Genomic DNA, 17,291 nt, shown 5'->3' on the forward strand with positions numbered 1-17,291 from the left:
AGGGAACCTTGATATATTTGCATTACCTTGTCCAGGGGCAAATGATGGCCTGAGTCAGGAAAGACCTAGGATGGCCCTAGCCCAGTGTCATGTGGAACCAGGAATTTGCCCCAAGTGGTGACGCAGGGCAAATACCCGGAGCAAAAAAGGTTGGTCTGCCTCTCTCTCTCTCTCTCTTCTTGTCATATTTATTCATATGTGATTTATCCTCTAATGGAACGATCAAGTAGTTTGCTCTTCCTTTCTGAATGAACCATGAACCATCTTGAATACTCTGGATGAAATCTGGTAATAGCTAATATTTTTAAATTTATTTTTAGTCTCAATGATGTAACAATGTTTGTAAAGACTGAGCAATCCTCATTTTTGGCAGACAGGAATGTTAAAACCACAATTCACTGCAATTATGTCACCTTCTCCATTTCACAAAGGATTTGTGGATTATCTGACACAGCATTGTCAATTAAAACTTATTCATTTTTTCTGGGATCCAGGCTGCACAAAATGGATACATATTTTGCCATTTCCATGTCTCACTCAGGATATTCTTCTCTATGACTCCATGTAGAACTCTCGCCTTCTCTGTGGGTGGCCTGCATAATACGCACATAAGGAAGCCAATTTACTATTGCGTATGTTAGATGGGCAACCCTGGAGTGGATGATATTTCCTCAGTAATGTGAATTAAATTATATGTAGTCTATTGCTACATAAATAAAGCTTATGTAAACTTTATCAAGCGTTTTTTTTAAATCTTTTCAGATCTTTCCAGGAAACATCAATGCTGACAATGTAATACAGCACAAATTTCTGCACTCTGTGAAGGCTCGTTTTGTGCGCTTTGTTCCTGTGAAGTGGAATTTCGGTGGGAAAATAGGCCTACGGGTTGAGGTTTTTGGGTGTTCTTACAGTAAGTATTTGATATTTATGATATAAATGTACCTTTTAACCAAAGTTGTGGGTATCCTGTTATCATTTTGACAGGGATACCAAGAACAGTGTTGTTGCTGTTGTTTTATGTCTAGGATATTTTACACATTATTCGTATAAGCAGTTAGTGTGTTAGAAAAATGGGCAAATGAGAACAAGATGCAATTTAATAAAGATAAGTGTAAATTTCTCCACCTGGGTCAGAAAAATGAAAAGCATGCCTACTGGATGGGGGATACACTTCTAGGTAACACTGTGTGTGAACGAGACCTTGGAGTACTTGTGGATTGTAAACTAAACATGAGCAGGCAGTGTGATGCAGCGGTAAAAAGGACAAATGCCATTTTGGGCTGTATCAACAGGGGCATCACATCAAAATCACAAGATGTCATAGTCCCATTGTATACGGCACAGGTCAGACCACACCTGGAGTACTGTGTGCAGTTCTGGAGGCCCCACTTCAAGAAGGACGTAGATAAAATTGAAAGGGTACAGAGGAGAGCGACGAGGATGATCTGGGGCCAAGGGACCAAGCCCTATGAGGATAGGTTGAAGGACTTGGGAATGTTCAGCCTGGAGAAAAAGAGGTTGAGAGTATTTGAAAGGTTGTCACTTGGAGGAGGGCAGGATGCTGTTTCCATTGGCTGCAGAGGAAAGGATGCACAGTAATGGGTTTACACTACAAGTACAATGATATAGGCTAGATATCAGTGAAAACCTTTCATAGTCAGAGTAGTTCAGCAGTGGAATAGGCTGCCTAAGGAGGTGGTGAGCTCCCGCTCACCGGCAGTCTTCAAGCAAAGGTTGGATGCTTTAGGATGCTTAGGGCTGATCCTGCGTTGAGCAGGAGGTTGGACTAGATGGCCTGTATGGCCCCTTCCAACTCTATGATTCTGTGATTCTGTGTCACCAAGTGCCCACACAGTAGAAAATGGTATGTGTTGGACACACACAAAATTGCTGTAAATAGGTCTGAAGTGGACTTTAATCTGTGCATGTACAACATTTTGTTTTATTTTCGTTCTTTGGACAAGCATACCATTGTACTTCATTTTAGTTCTGTCTCTTCTAAATATAGGCAAACCTTAACGATTTTTTTTAAGAGTTGAGAAGCAATGTGCATGTGATTGTCTTAAGATGCAATGCTAGTCTCTGGGTAGGGAATGGAGATCACCTGGAATCACAACTGGTCTTTAAAAGACAGTTTCCTTGGAGAAAATGGTTGATTTGAAGGATGCCCTCTGTGACAGTATATCCAACTGAGGTCCCTCCTCTCCCCCCTCCTTAAGCTCCACCCCCAAAATCTCCAGGTTTTTACAACCTCTAGGTGGCAACTTTATTTGCAATAACTTTTTAAGGTCTTTTGTGTGATTATGTGTGTGTGTGTGAAAGTGTCCTTTCCTAAATATCCAACATTCTATTTCCTTTTTTTAGCAACCAAATCGACACTTTCATACAAACAATGTATAATACTGTACAAATAGGTGCATTAAGAAAAATGTCACACTCCACATTAGAAGGACAACAGTCTTCATATGTGAAATAGTAGGAAACAAAGAATGTAATTTATGTGATGGTATACACAGATAGAATACATGGGGTAACTTTATAAATTAGAGATCCAGATAATTAAGGTTCAGGAATAGATAATTGAAGATTTTAGTCATGACTATTGTAGAAGCAAAAAATCTAACTATAAACAGGGATGTGCTTTTTAATTTGGGTTTTGCTTCAAAATCTAATTGTTTTGTTATATATGTTATCACAGGTTGTTTTTTTTTAATCATTAATTATTTTTAATTCTATTGGTTTCAATGGCAAACATTTCTGGCAAGAATCACTTTATTTTTAGTACAATTTGTCTGGAATTTTCAGGGCCTGTGCTCCTTAGCCAAGGATTGCCTGTCCAATTTCAGACAGAGGATGAAAAGATATGATTTCATAGGCAATTAAAATAAAGACTAGTACCTCTAAAAATAATTGGGGCCAAAATATTTAGAAAACTACTTTCCCAATTACCGATAGATGTGAGAAGACATTTGTGCTTCTAAGGGAATTCTTGCACCGAATAATGAGGCATTTGGTCATCAAAGAACTTAGATAGAATTTCACAGAATGCAGGAGTATGCATTTCCATAAACTGTAGTTCATCAAGAAAGATCAGCAGATATACTAGAAAGGCACAGCAAAGGTGCACAGAGAGGAGGAAGTGGATTGCATTTGGCATCCTAAGGAAGGCAAGTCAGACAGTAGTGAAATGGAACAGGGAGGCAGAAATAAGCACCTGAAACTTGAAGGAACACAAGGTATAATTACACAATGAGCACAAATGTAGAACATCTGCTTGGATTAGCAGCAGCCAGGCGGAATTAAGGGAGGAAGGTTTGTTTGCTTATATCCCAAAAGGGCAAGTACAGAATGGGAGGGGGGAGAGTCCAGATCATCAGTGCTCGACAAGGAAGCTATTGAGGTCCAGCATGGTTACATAGGAATCTGGCATCGACAAAAGTAGAATGGCTCAAGGGCTCCATTGACTATCTGTATGGCAACCTTGGCAATCAATGCAGGACTGCAGTGTTGGCATTAATATGGCCACAGCTTTATTCATCAATAAATCAACTCCCCTCTGCTACAGAATTCGCCTGGCACAAGAATTGCCATACCTCGCAGCTGTCTGGCTGCTCGGTGGCATTCTGGGTCCTGCTTCTATCCCAGCCATTTGAGCAGACCCCTTTTGCCAGCTGGAACTCCAACCCTGCAAGGCAAACATAACGAAGGCCAACAGGTGCCCACCTAATTCAGCTCCATCTGATGTCTGGCGCTGAGCCCTTGGTTACCCAGCTGGGTTAGCTGCACTCAGTTCAGGCCAGTCCCTTCATGGGACCCCCAGCCACAAGGGGTTTTTTTACCAATACACAAACTGCCCCCCACGCTTGCCAAAAGTCTCATATTTGTGCCCCTAAACCACAGCTGTGAGAAATTGAACTTGAAAGCAAACTTGTGAACATACAACCCATGGAGGGTTGAATGGGAGGGATCTGTCCAGCCACGTTCAGAAGTGAAGAGGCCGGGGCCTCCACACGTGGTGCCTTATAAAGGCACCCAGCGATGCCGCTTCTGCTGCCTATGCGCATTTGTGTCAGCCGACGCACCTTCTGCTGTGCTGTGTAGCCAGCGTGCCTTTCTCAGCCTGCCTTCCGCTGCATCAATGGGTGGCCATGCACAGCCACCTTTAAATGTTCAGGCAGATTAGCTCAGCAGGAGACCAGCTAGGAAGGAAATGTATTTCAGCTAATCATGTTTTACTTTGGCCTTCTGCTGGCGAATCTAATTGCATTAAACATCCAACAATCAATGTGATCAGTATTTCTCCAGATTTTTCCATTCCTTGGCTGAAGCAACAGATGCTCTAAAGCAGGGGTAGTCAAGCTGCGGCCCTCCAGATGTCCATGGACTACAATTCCCAGAAGCCCCTGCCAGCATTCGCTGGCAGGGACTTCTGGGAATTGTAGTCCATGGACATCTGGAGGGCCGCAGTTTGACTACCCCTGCTCTAAAGTCTCAGTGACCACGGTCTATTTTTTTGCTTTCCTTTCTGTACAGATCCTTCCCAAACTGATCATAAAAATCAAGGAACAGAAAGTAGATGGGAAGACCCATCCATCCCTAACTCTTCCAGTATTATAAATTACCCTGAATCCACAAGGAAAGGGAAGTGTAGAAATTCAGTAAAGAAAGAAAGTAGGAAAACCAAAGGGACAGTGTGGTGGAACAGACCTAATTTTGCCTCCAGGCTCTCTCTCTCTCTCCCTCTCTCTCTCTCATAATCAATGTACCACAGACCTTTATACTAAAGTGAGGGTCAAAACTCCCAGCTTTCCTTTGCAGTTTTGCAGACTTACCGCAGACTTACCAGCCCAGTGACTGGTTAATACAGGGACAATTTGCTGCCAGGTGCGGAATAGAGAGATGCTTGACAAATGAACAGCTTTCCCTTCTTCCTGGAGCTTCCTTTTTTCAGTAGTGTGCCTGAGGTGGTGAAGGTCTATTTGATACAGCATCCAAAGTTATAACGTATTTATTTAAAATAATTTTTACAAGCATCTGTTTTAGCACAGCACAAGACTCAGTAAAGAATCTAAAAGGATTGGGTAAACCACAAATCCTCTGTCACTCTTTATATACATGCCCCACCAGGTATTAAAATATAAGATAGGTTCCCTAGTTTAATACGTTACAGATCTCTACCGGGGTTTTATTATCTTGAAGTTTCCTTCAGCTCTCCAGGCCAATGGCTGCCTGCCTCAGACCTCAGTTAAGAGACCTCTTTTTATCTGTTTCTCTAGCCATTGACCTGGTTAAGATGAATCAAAGAAACACTTAGATGTTTACTTCACATGCTGCTCCTGGCTTTTGGCACAGGGCTAGTGGCCCCAGTTCTTCCTGCTCCCACATGGGGATCCTTTGGCTTGCTGCACCTTGTCTCCCCCAGATTTGTGCTGCCACATGAGGTGGCCAATAGCCCAGAAATCAGAACTTCCCACTGTTTGTTTGACTTGTCAGTTACTGTGACATAGTGAGAACTCCCCTATCATCTCCCAGTGCCATTTTGTCATAGTTGACTGCCCCCTCCAACTCTGAAATCTTTTTTCTTATTGTACAAACAGGCTTGTTGTGTCATAATAAAAATGTAAACAAATACTCCTCATGACAGTAGATGTAAGAACTGGTGGCTGTGGCTGTAGATGTTGAGTATAGTCCTCTCACTCACTTGCCAGCCAGGCAGGCAGGTGGGCAGGCAAGTGACAGGATAGTGCCCCCCCCCCATCCATTACAGTAATGGGAGCAAAAGAATTACTTTGCAAACAAGGGGGGGAGTTGTGAGAAAGAATCTGCTGCAACTCCCCCCCCTCCTACCTTCAGGAGTAGGAGGGGGAGCCATGCTGTGAGGGTTGTGTGCATGTGATGGAAGTGATGCTCAGGCAGTCTGTTTCAGATCTGTTTCCTGTTTAGAGAAAGGAGACAAGCCTGACCATTCCATTATCTTCCTAGAAGAAGAAGAGTTGGTTCTTATATGCCGCTTTTCTCTACCCGAAGGAGTCTCAAAGCGGCTTACAATCGCCTTCCCTTTCCTCTCCCCACAACAGACCACCCTGTGAGATAGATGAGGCTGAGAGAGCCCTAATATCACTGCTCAGTCAGAACAGCTTTATCAGTGCAGTGGCAAGCCCAAGGTCACCCAGCTGGCTGCATGTGGGGGAGGCAGAATCGAACCTGGCTTGCCAGATTAGAAGTCCTCACTCCTAACCACTACACCAAACTGGCTCTATGTGCATTTGTTTGAAGGTGAACAATTAGACTGATTTTTCTCTCCCTGCCTGATCTGCCCAGAGAAGGGGGGGGGACTGTTAAAATGCTCAACTCAGACTTTCACAGAGAAAATGCATTTATTTACAGGCATAACCAACATTTGAGAACCCGAGGAAATCACCCTCGTCTTTGGATTTACCCCTACTCTTGCGGCCAGGGCAGTTCCCTAACTCTTGTATTTCTGAGAAAACTTTCCAATAACAAACTCTTTAATGAGTATGACTGCTTGGTGTTGAGAATACATATGTGTATTGTAATCAATAAGACAGACTGGAAATCAAGGGTGTCTACACTGGGTTAATTGGAAAATGCTACAAATAACCTGAAAGTGTCTTGTTCAAAATAAACCAAATTAATGCTGTCAGTTGGGAAATAGTAATAGTGGGTACCACTGCTTATACAAAAAACAACCCCCTCTCCCCCGAAAAACAACAAATTCTCTCTACGGCACTTAATCAGCATTGTTTGTTAGAAATGCTACAGCACAATTGTTTTAAGATATGCTTAGGGGTGCTCAAGCACCCAGCAGTTCAGTTCATATTCTGTTCACCAATTGTGAACAAGAATCAGATTTTCAATTATCTGTTTGTGGCTGGTTTACAGATGGCTTCACAGTTTTCCTTCCTTGACAAGTGGTATGATAAAGTTGGGTTTTCATGCACATGTGTTCTCCCACAGCAACATAGAATTTTGCTTCCTCCCCATCCCTGCTGCGTAAATGACCTTTCCATGTCTGATTGAGGGTATCTTTGAACATTGTAAGTTCTTCTGTTGAATACATTTGTGGAGAATTCACAGCATCCCTAGGCAAGTTTGACTTTGATTATTTCTGCTCTCTCATCCTTCATTTCTTCCTGAGTCTGAATTCACCTTGAACTTTCTGTGTCAGACTGCTGAACACCATTCATTCATTTGTTGGTATTTCAATTCATGCTCATTAACAGTATAAATGTAATGAATGCAACTTTTTCATTCTGTAATGAATACTTATTCCTAATTATAAATAACTCATGAAATTTGAAAAAACCTGTTAATAATAGGCATGATACGAATAAGTGCAGAAATCTTCTTTCAAGTGCATTATTGGCTGATCAATATCATAGAAGACGAAGGAAAACTTCTTTCTTTCTTTCTTTCTTTCTTTCTTTCTTTCTTTCTTTCTTTCTTTCTTTCTTTCTTTCTTTCTTTCTTTCTTTCTTTCTTTCTTTCTTTCTTTCTTTCTTTCTTTCTTTCTTTCTTTCTGTGCTCCATTTTTCATGACCTGAAGGAATCCCAAGGGGCAAGTAGGTAGAGTTGAGAGAAATCTAATAGAACTGTACTGCAAGAATAGCTCTAAGAGAACTGTGACTAGCCCACGGTCACCCAGCTGGCTGCATGTGGAGGAGTGGGAAGTAAAACCTGGTTCTCTGATTCTCCATATTACAATCCTTTCCTTAATCACTACACCACAAGGAATACTGCATTGTGCTGGATGAGGGCCCAACCAGACTGTTCTTAGGGAAGCATATTTTAAAAACTAGATTCAGACTAGTGAACGCTTGATTACTGATCCTTTTCACACTTATTATTAATTTTTATTCAGTGCAAATAATGCACATAGATATTTCTAGGGCTAAAGTAATATGTAAATCTTGTTCCTTATGGTTAACAGACTAATAGGAAGCAACAGCAAAAAAGAACTGGAAAATTATGGGTGAAAATTGTGAGCAAATAATATTGTTGTAGATTAATATCTGGAAATAAAAGTGGGAGAATAGATTAAGGAATGTTTTACAAAAGAGATGACCTTTGGCTGGAGCCCAATCAGCAGGATAAAGCTAGAGAGGTATATTCTAGTTATCCGAGAACAGTGGTGATTAGACAAGGTGAAAGTGGGCATAGGAGATTATCCTTTTTCTGGCAAAAGAGATTTATTGAGATTTTCTTCAGGAAGCCTTGGCACCGTCAATATCTTCTTGGTTTGAGCCCTGGCCAGAATGTATCAGTGTGAAGAGAATTCTCTCATTGCTCTCCCTGTGTTTAGAATTCCTGTCTTCCTGACCCATCACTTTGAATCACTCTTTTAAGCTCTGTTTGGTTCTAAAGTCTTGCATTTTATTGTCCATTTTTCCTCTTCTCCATATGTGTGCATGCAGTCATTTGTATTTGACTTGCAGGAGGGCATTTGGGGCTGGAATATGACGTGACACACCAGTGTTGGGTATAACAAAGTCACAGACTTATTACCTCCCCACAAGAGGGTTGGTACAGCATGGGAGAGGGAGCCTGAACTAGCAATCACCGGATGACACCAAAACCCTCAGAGTCCAGAGGTGCCCTGGGGATCTGCACCATTCCCAGCTGGGAGGGCAGATCCCGTTGCCTACTTGATTCCACCACTAAAGGAAGTGACTTATGTGGGAGAGCCAAAGGGAGTCAACCACAGATAGCTGCCCCCAGGCCACCTGGAAAATGAGCCCCTGGCCAGGTCAGCAATGCTTGTTTATGTGCCTCCTCTTATGGAAGCCCCAAACCACAGGGAGTCTGATCGCACACCAGACTCCATGACAACAGGGTCCCCCATGCAAATCCGCAGCTGTAACGAAATATTAACCATATAGCATTGACCTCAAACACATAGTGTGGATGGGAGGGAAGCTGCTCTGGGGCATCCTGGGTGAAGAGGATGAGACTCTGCATGTGGCACCTTTGTAGGCACTGTGGGTCCCACTGCCCCCTCAGCCATTGTGCATGCTTGTACTTATAGTGTAAGGTGACCAGATTGTCCCACTTTTGGAGGGACATCTGGGGTACCTGGAAAATTGTACTTACGTTGAAATTAAAAATATATATATTACAATACTTTTTTGCATTCTATGAAACTTTTTGTTGCTCCATATAGACCAAATTTTTAGTCAAGACCCCCCCCCCCCCGGTCAATGGTGTCCCACTTTACCAATGTTAAAATCTGGTCACCTTATTATAGCACACGTTGTGACTTCACTGTTGGGACAAGCACTTTCCCCTCCAGCTATTTGATGCCTGACCATAGATAAAGGCGGTAATGCCAAAACACATCTGGTCAGTGAAGGCATGATTATGTATGTATGCTGTAAGCCTTCGGGTTTCAACTTAAATAAATATTAATACTATATTTTTAAAAGATGTGTCCTACCCTACATGCTTACGTTCATTTCCCTTATCTTGACCTTTTAAAGTCCTTGACTCAGAACTTTCCTACAGATCTGAGAGAGAATTGTACAGTTGTAGGACTGCTGTGTTCCTTTTCTCCCTGTCACCTGAGTATGGAATTTCTGAGCTAAGAGCATTTTTCTTGTCTGTGAAGGAGAGAAAAAAAACCCTAGTCTATAACACTACAATAAAAATGCATACGACATTTAGTGCCTACTTCCAGCCAGCAATCTGATCATGATGACAAATAACTGAAATAATTTCAGAAGACACAGGCACACAAATGGCAGGTTGATTGCTTGGGATTTCTGAAGATGTCAATGGGATGATGGGATGGGATGGTCATATTTCAGAAACTTCTTGCTAACTTATCACTGGAAAAAATACTGCTGACCAGTAATGATTCTTATTTTTAAAGTGGGTTATGGGCCACATTTGAATGCTGATCATATTCTACATCTAGGTAATATTGTGAAAGGCATCAGCACAATCCACCATAAATTCTGCTAACTGGCTAGGAAATAGTATACATATATTATAACCTAATGACTACAGAAGCCCTTTCCCTTCAGAGGTTATAAAGTATGATTTTTCCTTGTGAGGGCTCAAATGCAGGGAATTTACTCTGCTGGTCTTCTTGATACCACCTCCTCTTTTCTCTCAATGACAGTTCCTTTCATACCATGAGATAAAATTAATGTACTGTGGAGAAATGCTTATGAACTGAAAGCTGGGATAGTTTAAGTCTTCATACAGACAATGTAGGAGAAAATGAGTAAAATCACTGAAAGGGTTGGGCTTGGCTTCACAAGTTATCTAAGTGGCCATTTGGCATAGCAATAGTTTTAGGTGTGTCAGGATATTTAGGATCTGAGTCAACTGCCCAACATATTCATAACAACACCAAGGGGTCCTTGGTGTCCTTGTTTAATATGAAGTGCAGTTACATAGGGGGTGGCAGAATTTATGGATCCACTTTGATAATTACCCTATGACATAGACAGAGTCTAGGCCTGAAAGCTGCACATTGCTAGCACAACAATAAAACTTAAGGTGGCTTTCAAAGTTCTATGAGTTCTTGAATTGGACTCACCCTCCAAAAATGTATGAGTGCTGCCAAATTGCAACCAGTTTATGTAGCCTCAGCAAGGTGCTTACAAGGCAGATAAGAAGCAGAGGTCCTTTGCTTTCCTTCACTGAGTCTTCTTCATTGACCTCTCATACAAGTACTGACCCTGTTTATCTTCTTAGATCTGATAAGGCTGGACTACACCATACCATTCCCTTACACCAAATGCCTGAGGGCAAGAATAGAACTTTGGCATTGAATGTGGCATACTAGTTAACTTGCATAACTCGCTTTAAAACAACAAGATTCTTGACAACCAAATCATTTCCTTAGGAGCCCTGTGCATACGACCAGTGTGTGTATTGGCTCACTGTGCAGGGAGGGAGAAGACACAAGTGTGCTAGCCCCACTCCTGCTTCTCTACAGTTACGGAGTCATCTGCACCATGTGAGAACATGGAGGGGATGTCAATGCAATGCATATTCAGGGAATGTACTGAGAACATGAGTCACATTTATCCAGTTGCTTATTCATGGTTTCTTTTGTAAAGTGAATGTATGTTGGCCCTTTTTTACCAACAGATATACTCACGTACATGCAGGTTGTATGATTGTTCAATGTAACTAGCGAACGATGCTATATAGTATTTCTGGTACACTTAACATGCTCATATCTTGTATGTGTGCACCTATGCCTGTCTTTAAGGAATGAACAAGGCATATATACTTTAAAAATAAAACAAGGGACCCGTAACTAATGAATAAATAAGAATTGCCTATTATTCTGTATACATGTTCAACATTTCGTAAGAATCAATTGATACTGGTACAAAAAAAATCATGTATGCTGTGTATACTGTTCGTTTTCAAAGTAATGTCAGTACAACAGTTATCACTGCATGTGACGCCATGCAGAATCTCATGGTGAGGACAGGTGTTTCCCAGGAAGTTGCAGTCTACAACAGATGATGGGCAAAGCAACTGATGAAAAGGGGAGAAGGGTAGGGTGACCTGCATGTGGTTCTAATTAAGGCTTCTGCATTTAAGAAACAGGCCATATGGAAAAGGTGGGTTTTAAGGAGGGATGTGAAGAGAAAGGCTGTACCACATCAGCGTTCAGAGACATTCTGATATTGCAACAGAACTAAAAGGTCACCTGGGGGCCTGAATGCTAGATCCAGTTTGGTGTAGTGGTTAGGAGCGCGGATTTCTAATCTGGCATGTTGGGTTCGATTCTGCACTTCCCCACATGCAGCCAGCTGGGTGACCTTGGGCTCGCCACAGCACTGATAAAACTGTTCTGACCGAGCAGTGATATCAGGGCTCTCTCAGCCTCACCCACCCCACAGGGTGTTTGTTGTGGGGAGAGGAATGGGAAGGCGACTGTAAGCCGCTTTGAGCCTCCTTCGGGTAGGGAAAAGCGGCATATAAGAACCAACTCTTCTTCTTCTTCTAGATGTTCACTGAGCATTCAGTATGAATTTTCAGTTCCTACATGGATACTAATGAGGGATTCCCCCAAGAGAACCATCCCAGAAAAATGTTATGCTAGAAGAGCTGTTAGAGCTGTGTAGATTCTCAAACTGTATTATGAAAACAAAGAAACTGTGTTCAGGACATAATTCAGCATTTCGCATATGCCAAACCCCCCCCCCCCCCGCGCTCTAGTTCTAGTCTTTTGAATAGATTTGAAAATTTATGGACAATCAAATCTTGCATGTCACAAAGGGGCGGTAGAGTGAAGCTGGAATTTTTTTCAGTGGCTAAGAGCTAGGACACTGCAAAACTTTTTGTCCTAACTTTTGATTAGTAAACAGTGTGAATTCTGGAAAAAAATAATCAAATTCAGGCAATGTTTTTCAAGTGGATATCCTTTGAGTCTCTTCAAAAAACATTTCGGCTTCAAATGGCTAGTTCTGTTTAATAAAGCCTTTCTCTAGTTCTTTGTTCCTCTTCACAGGTCAAAGTGTGGGGATGTGTAGAGGAATGCTAATATTTTAAGAGGGAATCTTGTGTTTTATGTTGGAAAGACTAGTTGGAGCAACACTTTCTATATGTCAAACAGAACCTTAGAGCCCAACCAGAAAGATGTTCTAAGTTTTCAAGAGTCAATGCTTACTTCATCAGATACTTTGACTCTCAAAAGCTTATACCCCCCTCCCCAAAGAAAAAACATGTTGGACTCTAAGATACTACTAGACTCATAGATATGGTAAAACAACACAGCTGCCCCCTGGAAGTGTATGTCATGCCACTTTCAAGTTTATTTTTAAGTTCAGTTTCCACCCCTTAAATTGTGATATCTTTCTTGCTAGAGCAGGGGTGGCCAAACCATGGCTCTCCAGATGTCCATGAACAACAATTACCATGAGTCTCTGCAGGGCTCATGGTAATTGTAGTCCATAGACATCTGGAGTGCTACAGTTTGACCACCCATGCTCTAGACCAGAGAACTTAGTGTTCACCTTCATGGCACCTTCCATAAAGCATAACACCACAAGACCGCATGCAGAAACACTTTTCTATTATAACACTAGCTAGTATTGTCATTCACCTTTCATTAAGGAGCAATAAAGCAAAGCTTTTACTACCTTGGGAAGAAACTTTCCTCTTAGCTTCTTGAGGTCTTCAAAATGTGACAAAGGTACCACCAGTTGACTGTCAGGCAGGCATACCTCGGCCAAAAGAAGACACAACACTGTGCTTTTGGCATTAACTTGGCCACAGCCCTTTATTAACAAACACCCAACCACTTAGAGCAGGGATAGTCAACCTGTGCTCCTCCAGATGTTCATGGACTACAATTCCCATGAGCCCCTGCCAGCAAACACTGGCAGGGGCTTGTGGGAATTGTAGTCCATGAACATCTGGAGGGCCACAGGTTGACTACCCCTGTCTTAGAGGGTTGGCCCTGGCACAGGACATAAAGTTCGACCCCCACAGCTGTCCAGCTGCACCAAAACTGGGGTCTGTACCAATCCCTTTTCCCAGCCGGGATAACGGGCCTCTTGCCTTCGGAATCCCCACTGTTGGAGGTGACATACCTGGGGGGGCAACGGATGCTCACCTCTTTTTGGTGGTCTCAGTCACCAGGCCTCCCAGCCGGGCAGGCCATGCTCATTAATGGCCAGTCTCTTATGGAGACCCCCTTGTTCCAGGGAGCCCAGTATGCAAACTTGGAGGTTTGGTCTTGTGTCTCCTTAAACTGGCTGTAACAAGTGACTTATTAAACCCCAAACCTATGGATTTTGCTCCATGAGGCTGCAGAGGGTGAAGAGGGCGAGCAAGACCACATGGCACCTGGATGCCCGCTTTGCATGCTGTCATGCCTCTGTGGCCACACACGCTGCTGGCCACACCCTCCCCTGCATCTTTTTTGGCCGGTTCCACCACAGTGTCAACTGTCTTCCACTTTCTGTATTACATTTTCATATTCAGTTTAGTATTGGGAATAACCTGGAGGTCAATGGGTTTGAAACTGAACCTAAAATACTGGATTAATAAGATTTTTGTTAAGGCATGGATAGAGAGAATATTAATAAAATGTAATCCCATTATTTCCTTCTTCCCTTTTCCTTTTTAAATTTTATCATCTTTTTCTGTATCTTAAAATTGAATACATTATTTTTTGAAGGAGGTCTTTTAAGGCACACAATCCATGTCCCTTTCCACTAGTGATAGGAACAGTGTCTTCTTAATACATTATGCTAGGAGGGATGCTTCTAGAAGTCTATACCGTTTATGCACTGGGAACTTCACTGCCCCAGCTCCCATGCAGGAATACAAATCAGGGGTTTATGAGGTGCACGGGGCCAAATGCTCCCCCATGTGGGTGCAGGAAGAGGTGGATCAACCTGACATGACTAAAACTCCAGCCTGCAGCCTGGCATGAAACCCCCAGTGCATAAACAGTCCTATAAAACTTGATTGGGTAGATTGGAATGTCAGGTTATTATCTCAAAACCATTGGTTGTTCATTTTGGGCTGCATGTAGTTCCATCCTATAACCCCAAAGTGGGGCTTAGAACTCTGGAATTACAATTGATTTCCACATTACAAGGAGCAGTTTCTCTTGACGAAATGCCAGTTTTGGAAGGTAGATATAAGGGAAAAGGAAATAATTGAATAATATCACATCCCCACTGAGCTCCCTCTATTCTCCAAACATTCCCCAGCCACCATCCCCAAATCACCAGGCACCCTCAAATCATGGTTGAAGACCTTGATGAAGGAGAATGGCAGTTTCTCAGAGGAACCTAGCTGTCGCATCATGAGATGACATTTTATCACACTTTGGCACAATTCTTTGATTGGATCCAAGATGGAAACTGCCTCTTTACCTGGAATTGTAGAGGTTTGGAGGGGGTGACATTTTGATGCTGAAAACTCCTTCATCTGATAACAGGGAAATATACAGAGAAGGCCGACATGCAACGACAAGGATGCAAGGAGATATTGTTGCCAGGAAACAATGCACCTTTGAAACCTCTCTCTATTACATTCTTATTGGAGATTTTATTTTTCTAACCTTGGAATATTTTTCATAGACAAATCTTCTCTGTCTTGTTATTGGGCAAGACATTACAATTCCGTATGCCATTTGCAATTTTCTCATGACCCCTGAGTATGCTACTTTGTGTGACACATTGTTGGCATTTGCTTTACTTGAACAGAAATCTGTTTATTAAAATCCTTTCTCAGCCTTAAATGAGATGCTTGAACAGAAACTGGCAATCCCAACTAGTACCTCAGGATATGATGCAAAAATTTGTTCCTTATTCCATTATCAGGGGGATTTTTCACCTTGGCTATACTGCTGCTGGAGCCTACCTGTTCACCAAGTAATTATTTTCAGTATCCGAGGAGGGAAATCAGGACATAAATAATAAACTACTAAGGAATGAGCACCAGAATATTTAATATAATAACCAACACAGTTATATTTTAACTATATCTCACTAATCAATATTGTCATTGAATTTTAACTGAAGTGATGGTACAAACAGCAACATTGTTTCAAACTACTAGGAAATGTATGTGCCAGTGCACAAATAGATTTGTACATGTACAGCGAGTGACTATTTTGACTGCTTCTCTTCACCGCCACATCAAATCCATAAGGAATGCCATGTTAATTTCCTTGACTCCTATTGGATTCTAAGAACTTTATGACCTGAGCTATACACTGTAGTTGTCAGTGTTGGAGAGGCAACAGTATGTGAATAGTTTAAGTAAATGTATATACTAATATACCCAACCTGCATGATCCAGCTAGCCAGATCAAGTTAGATCTCAGCTGCTAAGCAGAGATGCCTTTGGTTTGTCCTTGACTAGAAAATTACCAAGGAAGCCCAGAATTACTATGCAGAGGAAGACTACAACAAAACACCTATGCTCATATTTTGTCTTGACAACCCTATGGAGTTGCCATGAGTCAACTGTGACTTGGCAGAAGTTTTCACCAACATATAATATACAAAACACATTCTGACTGAGAGGAGCTGAAATTTATGCTTTCTACTGATCACAGCTTATTGAATGTTTCTCCCCCCCCCCCCCCCCGTCTGCTTATCAATTCTTATATATTGAAAGTCTCTCCACTAGGGATAGGAACAAACTGGCTCACAAACCTTTGTTCATTATGAACTTTGACCAGTTAATGGTTTATGAAATAAATGCTTTAAGAAACACTTGCTTTCTTTTCTCTCTCTCCTATAGAATCAGATATTGCTGACTTCGATGGGAGAAGCTCCCTCCTGTACAGGTTCAACCAAAAACAGATGAGCACTTTTAAAGATGTTATTTTCCTGAAGTTCAAAAGTATGCAGGGAGACGGGGTCTTGTTCCATGGAGAAGGGCAACGTGGAGATTATATAACGCTGGAGCTTCAGAAAGGGAAACTGGCTTTGCACCTCAACTTGGGTATGTATCCTCAAATATTCGAACACATTTTTAATCACAGTTTGATGCTTAGATCTTTGCCATCATCATCTCAGAATAGGTTCCAGATGAAGAACATTCTTTAAGATACACTATTGAAAGGCATGTGGCGGGGATAGAGGAGTAATGGAGTGACACAGAAGCACATATCATTATATTATTATTGTGATTTCCTGTTGCTAACTTCATACACTCTTCAGAAAGCTGAAGATTTATATTTTAGCATCTTTAAACGTCCCACGGCGCAGGGCGCCGCGGACTAAATAAAGCAATAAGGGCTGGTGGGGAGGAGTTAGGGCGGGCTCTGTCCAGGATAAAAACTCGGAGGAGCGAATCAGGAGCCGCGAAACAGCTCTTGATTTACTCCTCCGAGTGGCACTCCAGGGCCAAGTGTGTTGGAGACTTGGCCAGTCCCTCGAACGCCGCGTCACAGACTCCAGTCCTCCCGAGCCGCCATCCTGCCCGGATGGCTGCCAGGGAGGAATCTCGCCCCATTTCCCTGGGCTCGGGGAACATTGCTACCCAGCAAATGCCCTTCCCCGACTACGGCCGTCGCTCCTGCCTTGCCGCCTAAATCTGTGCTCGCTGCCCCTGCGACACGTCCACCAACATCGCCGCGGAGTTGAAGAGCCCGCCAACGACCCACCCCCCGCGCTCCTACATTGCCACCAACACGGGGAGCCCGGCAGCGACCCGCCAAAGAAGCGGCCCGCCCTCCAAAATGGCCGCGTAAACGAACACCTCCACTGCCAACAGCAACGCGCGCCCGAAGGCCCCTCCGAGCTGGCTGCCGCGCTCCAACATCCCCGCCA

The 17,291-nt window shown here is 42.6% G+C and overlaps 1 protein-coding gene across 1 annotated transcript in view; it reads left to right on the forward strand.

The window, feature by feature from the left end:
• Nucleotides 1-17,291, forward strand: part of CNTNAP5 (contactin associated protein family member 5) — a 463,918-nt gene that overhangs the window by 193,034 nt on the left and 253,593 nt on the right. The window contains exons 4-5 of the mRNA XM_077320572.1: nucleotides 763-910; nucleotides 16,258-16,461. Coding sequence (XP_077176687.1) covers nucleotides 763-910; nucleotides 16,258-16,461 — 352 coding nt within the window. The remainder of the gene's footprint in view (nucleotides 1-762; nucleotides 911-16,257; nucleotides 16,462-17,291) is intronic.

This window comes from Paroedura picta, chromosome 2 (assembly GCF_049243985.1).
Source record: "Paroedura picta isolate Pp20150507F chromosome 2, Ppicta_v3.0, whole genome shotgun sequence".
In the NCBI taxonomy this organism is placed as follows: Eukaryota; Metazoa; Chordata; class Lepidosauria; order Squamata; family Gekkonidae; genus Paroedura; species Paroedura picta.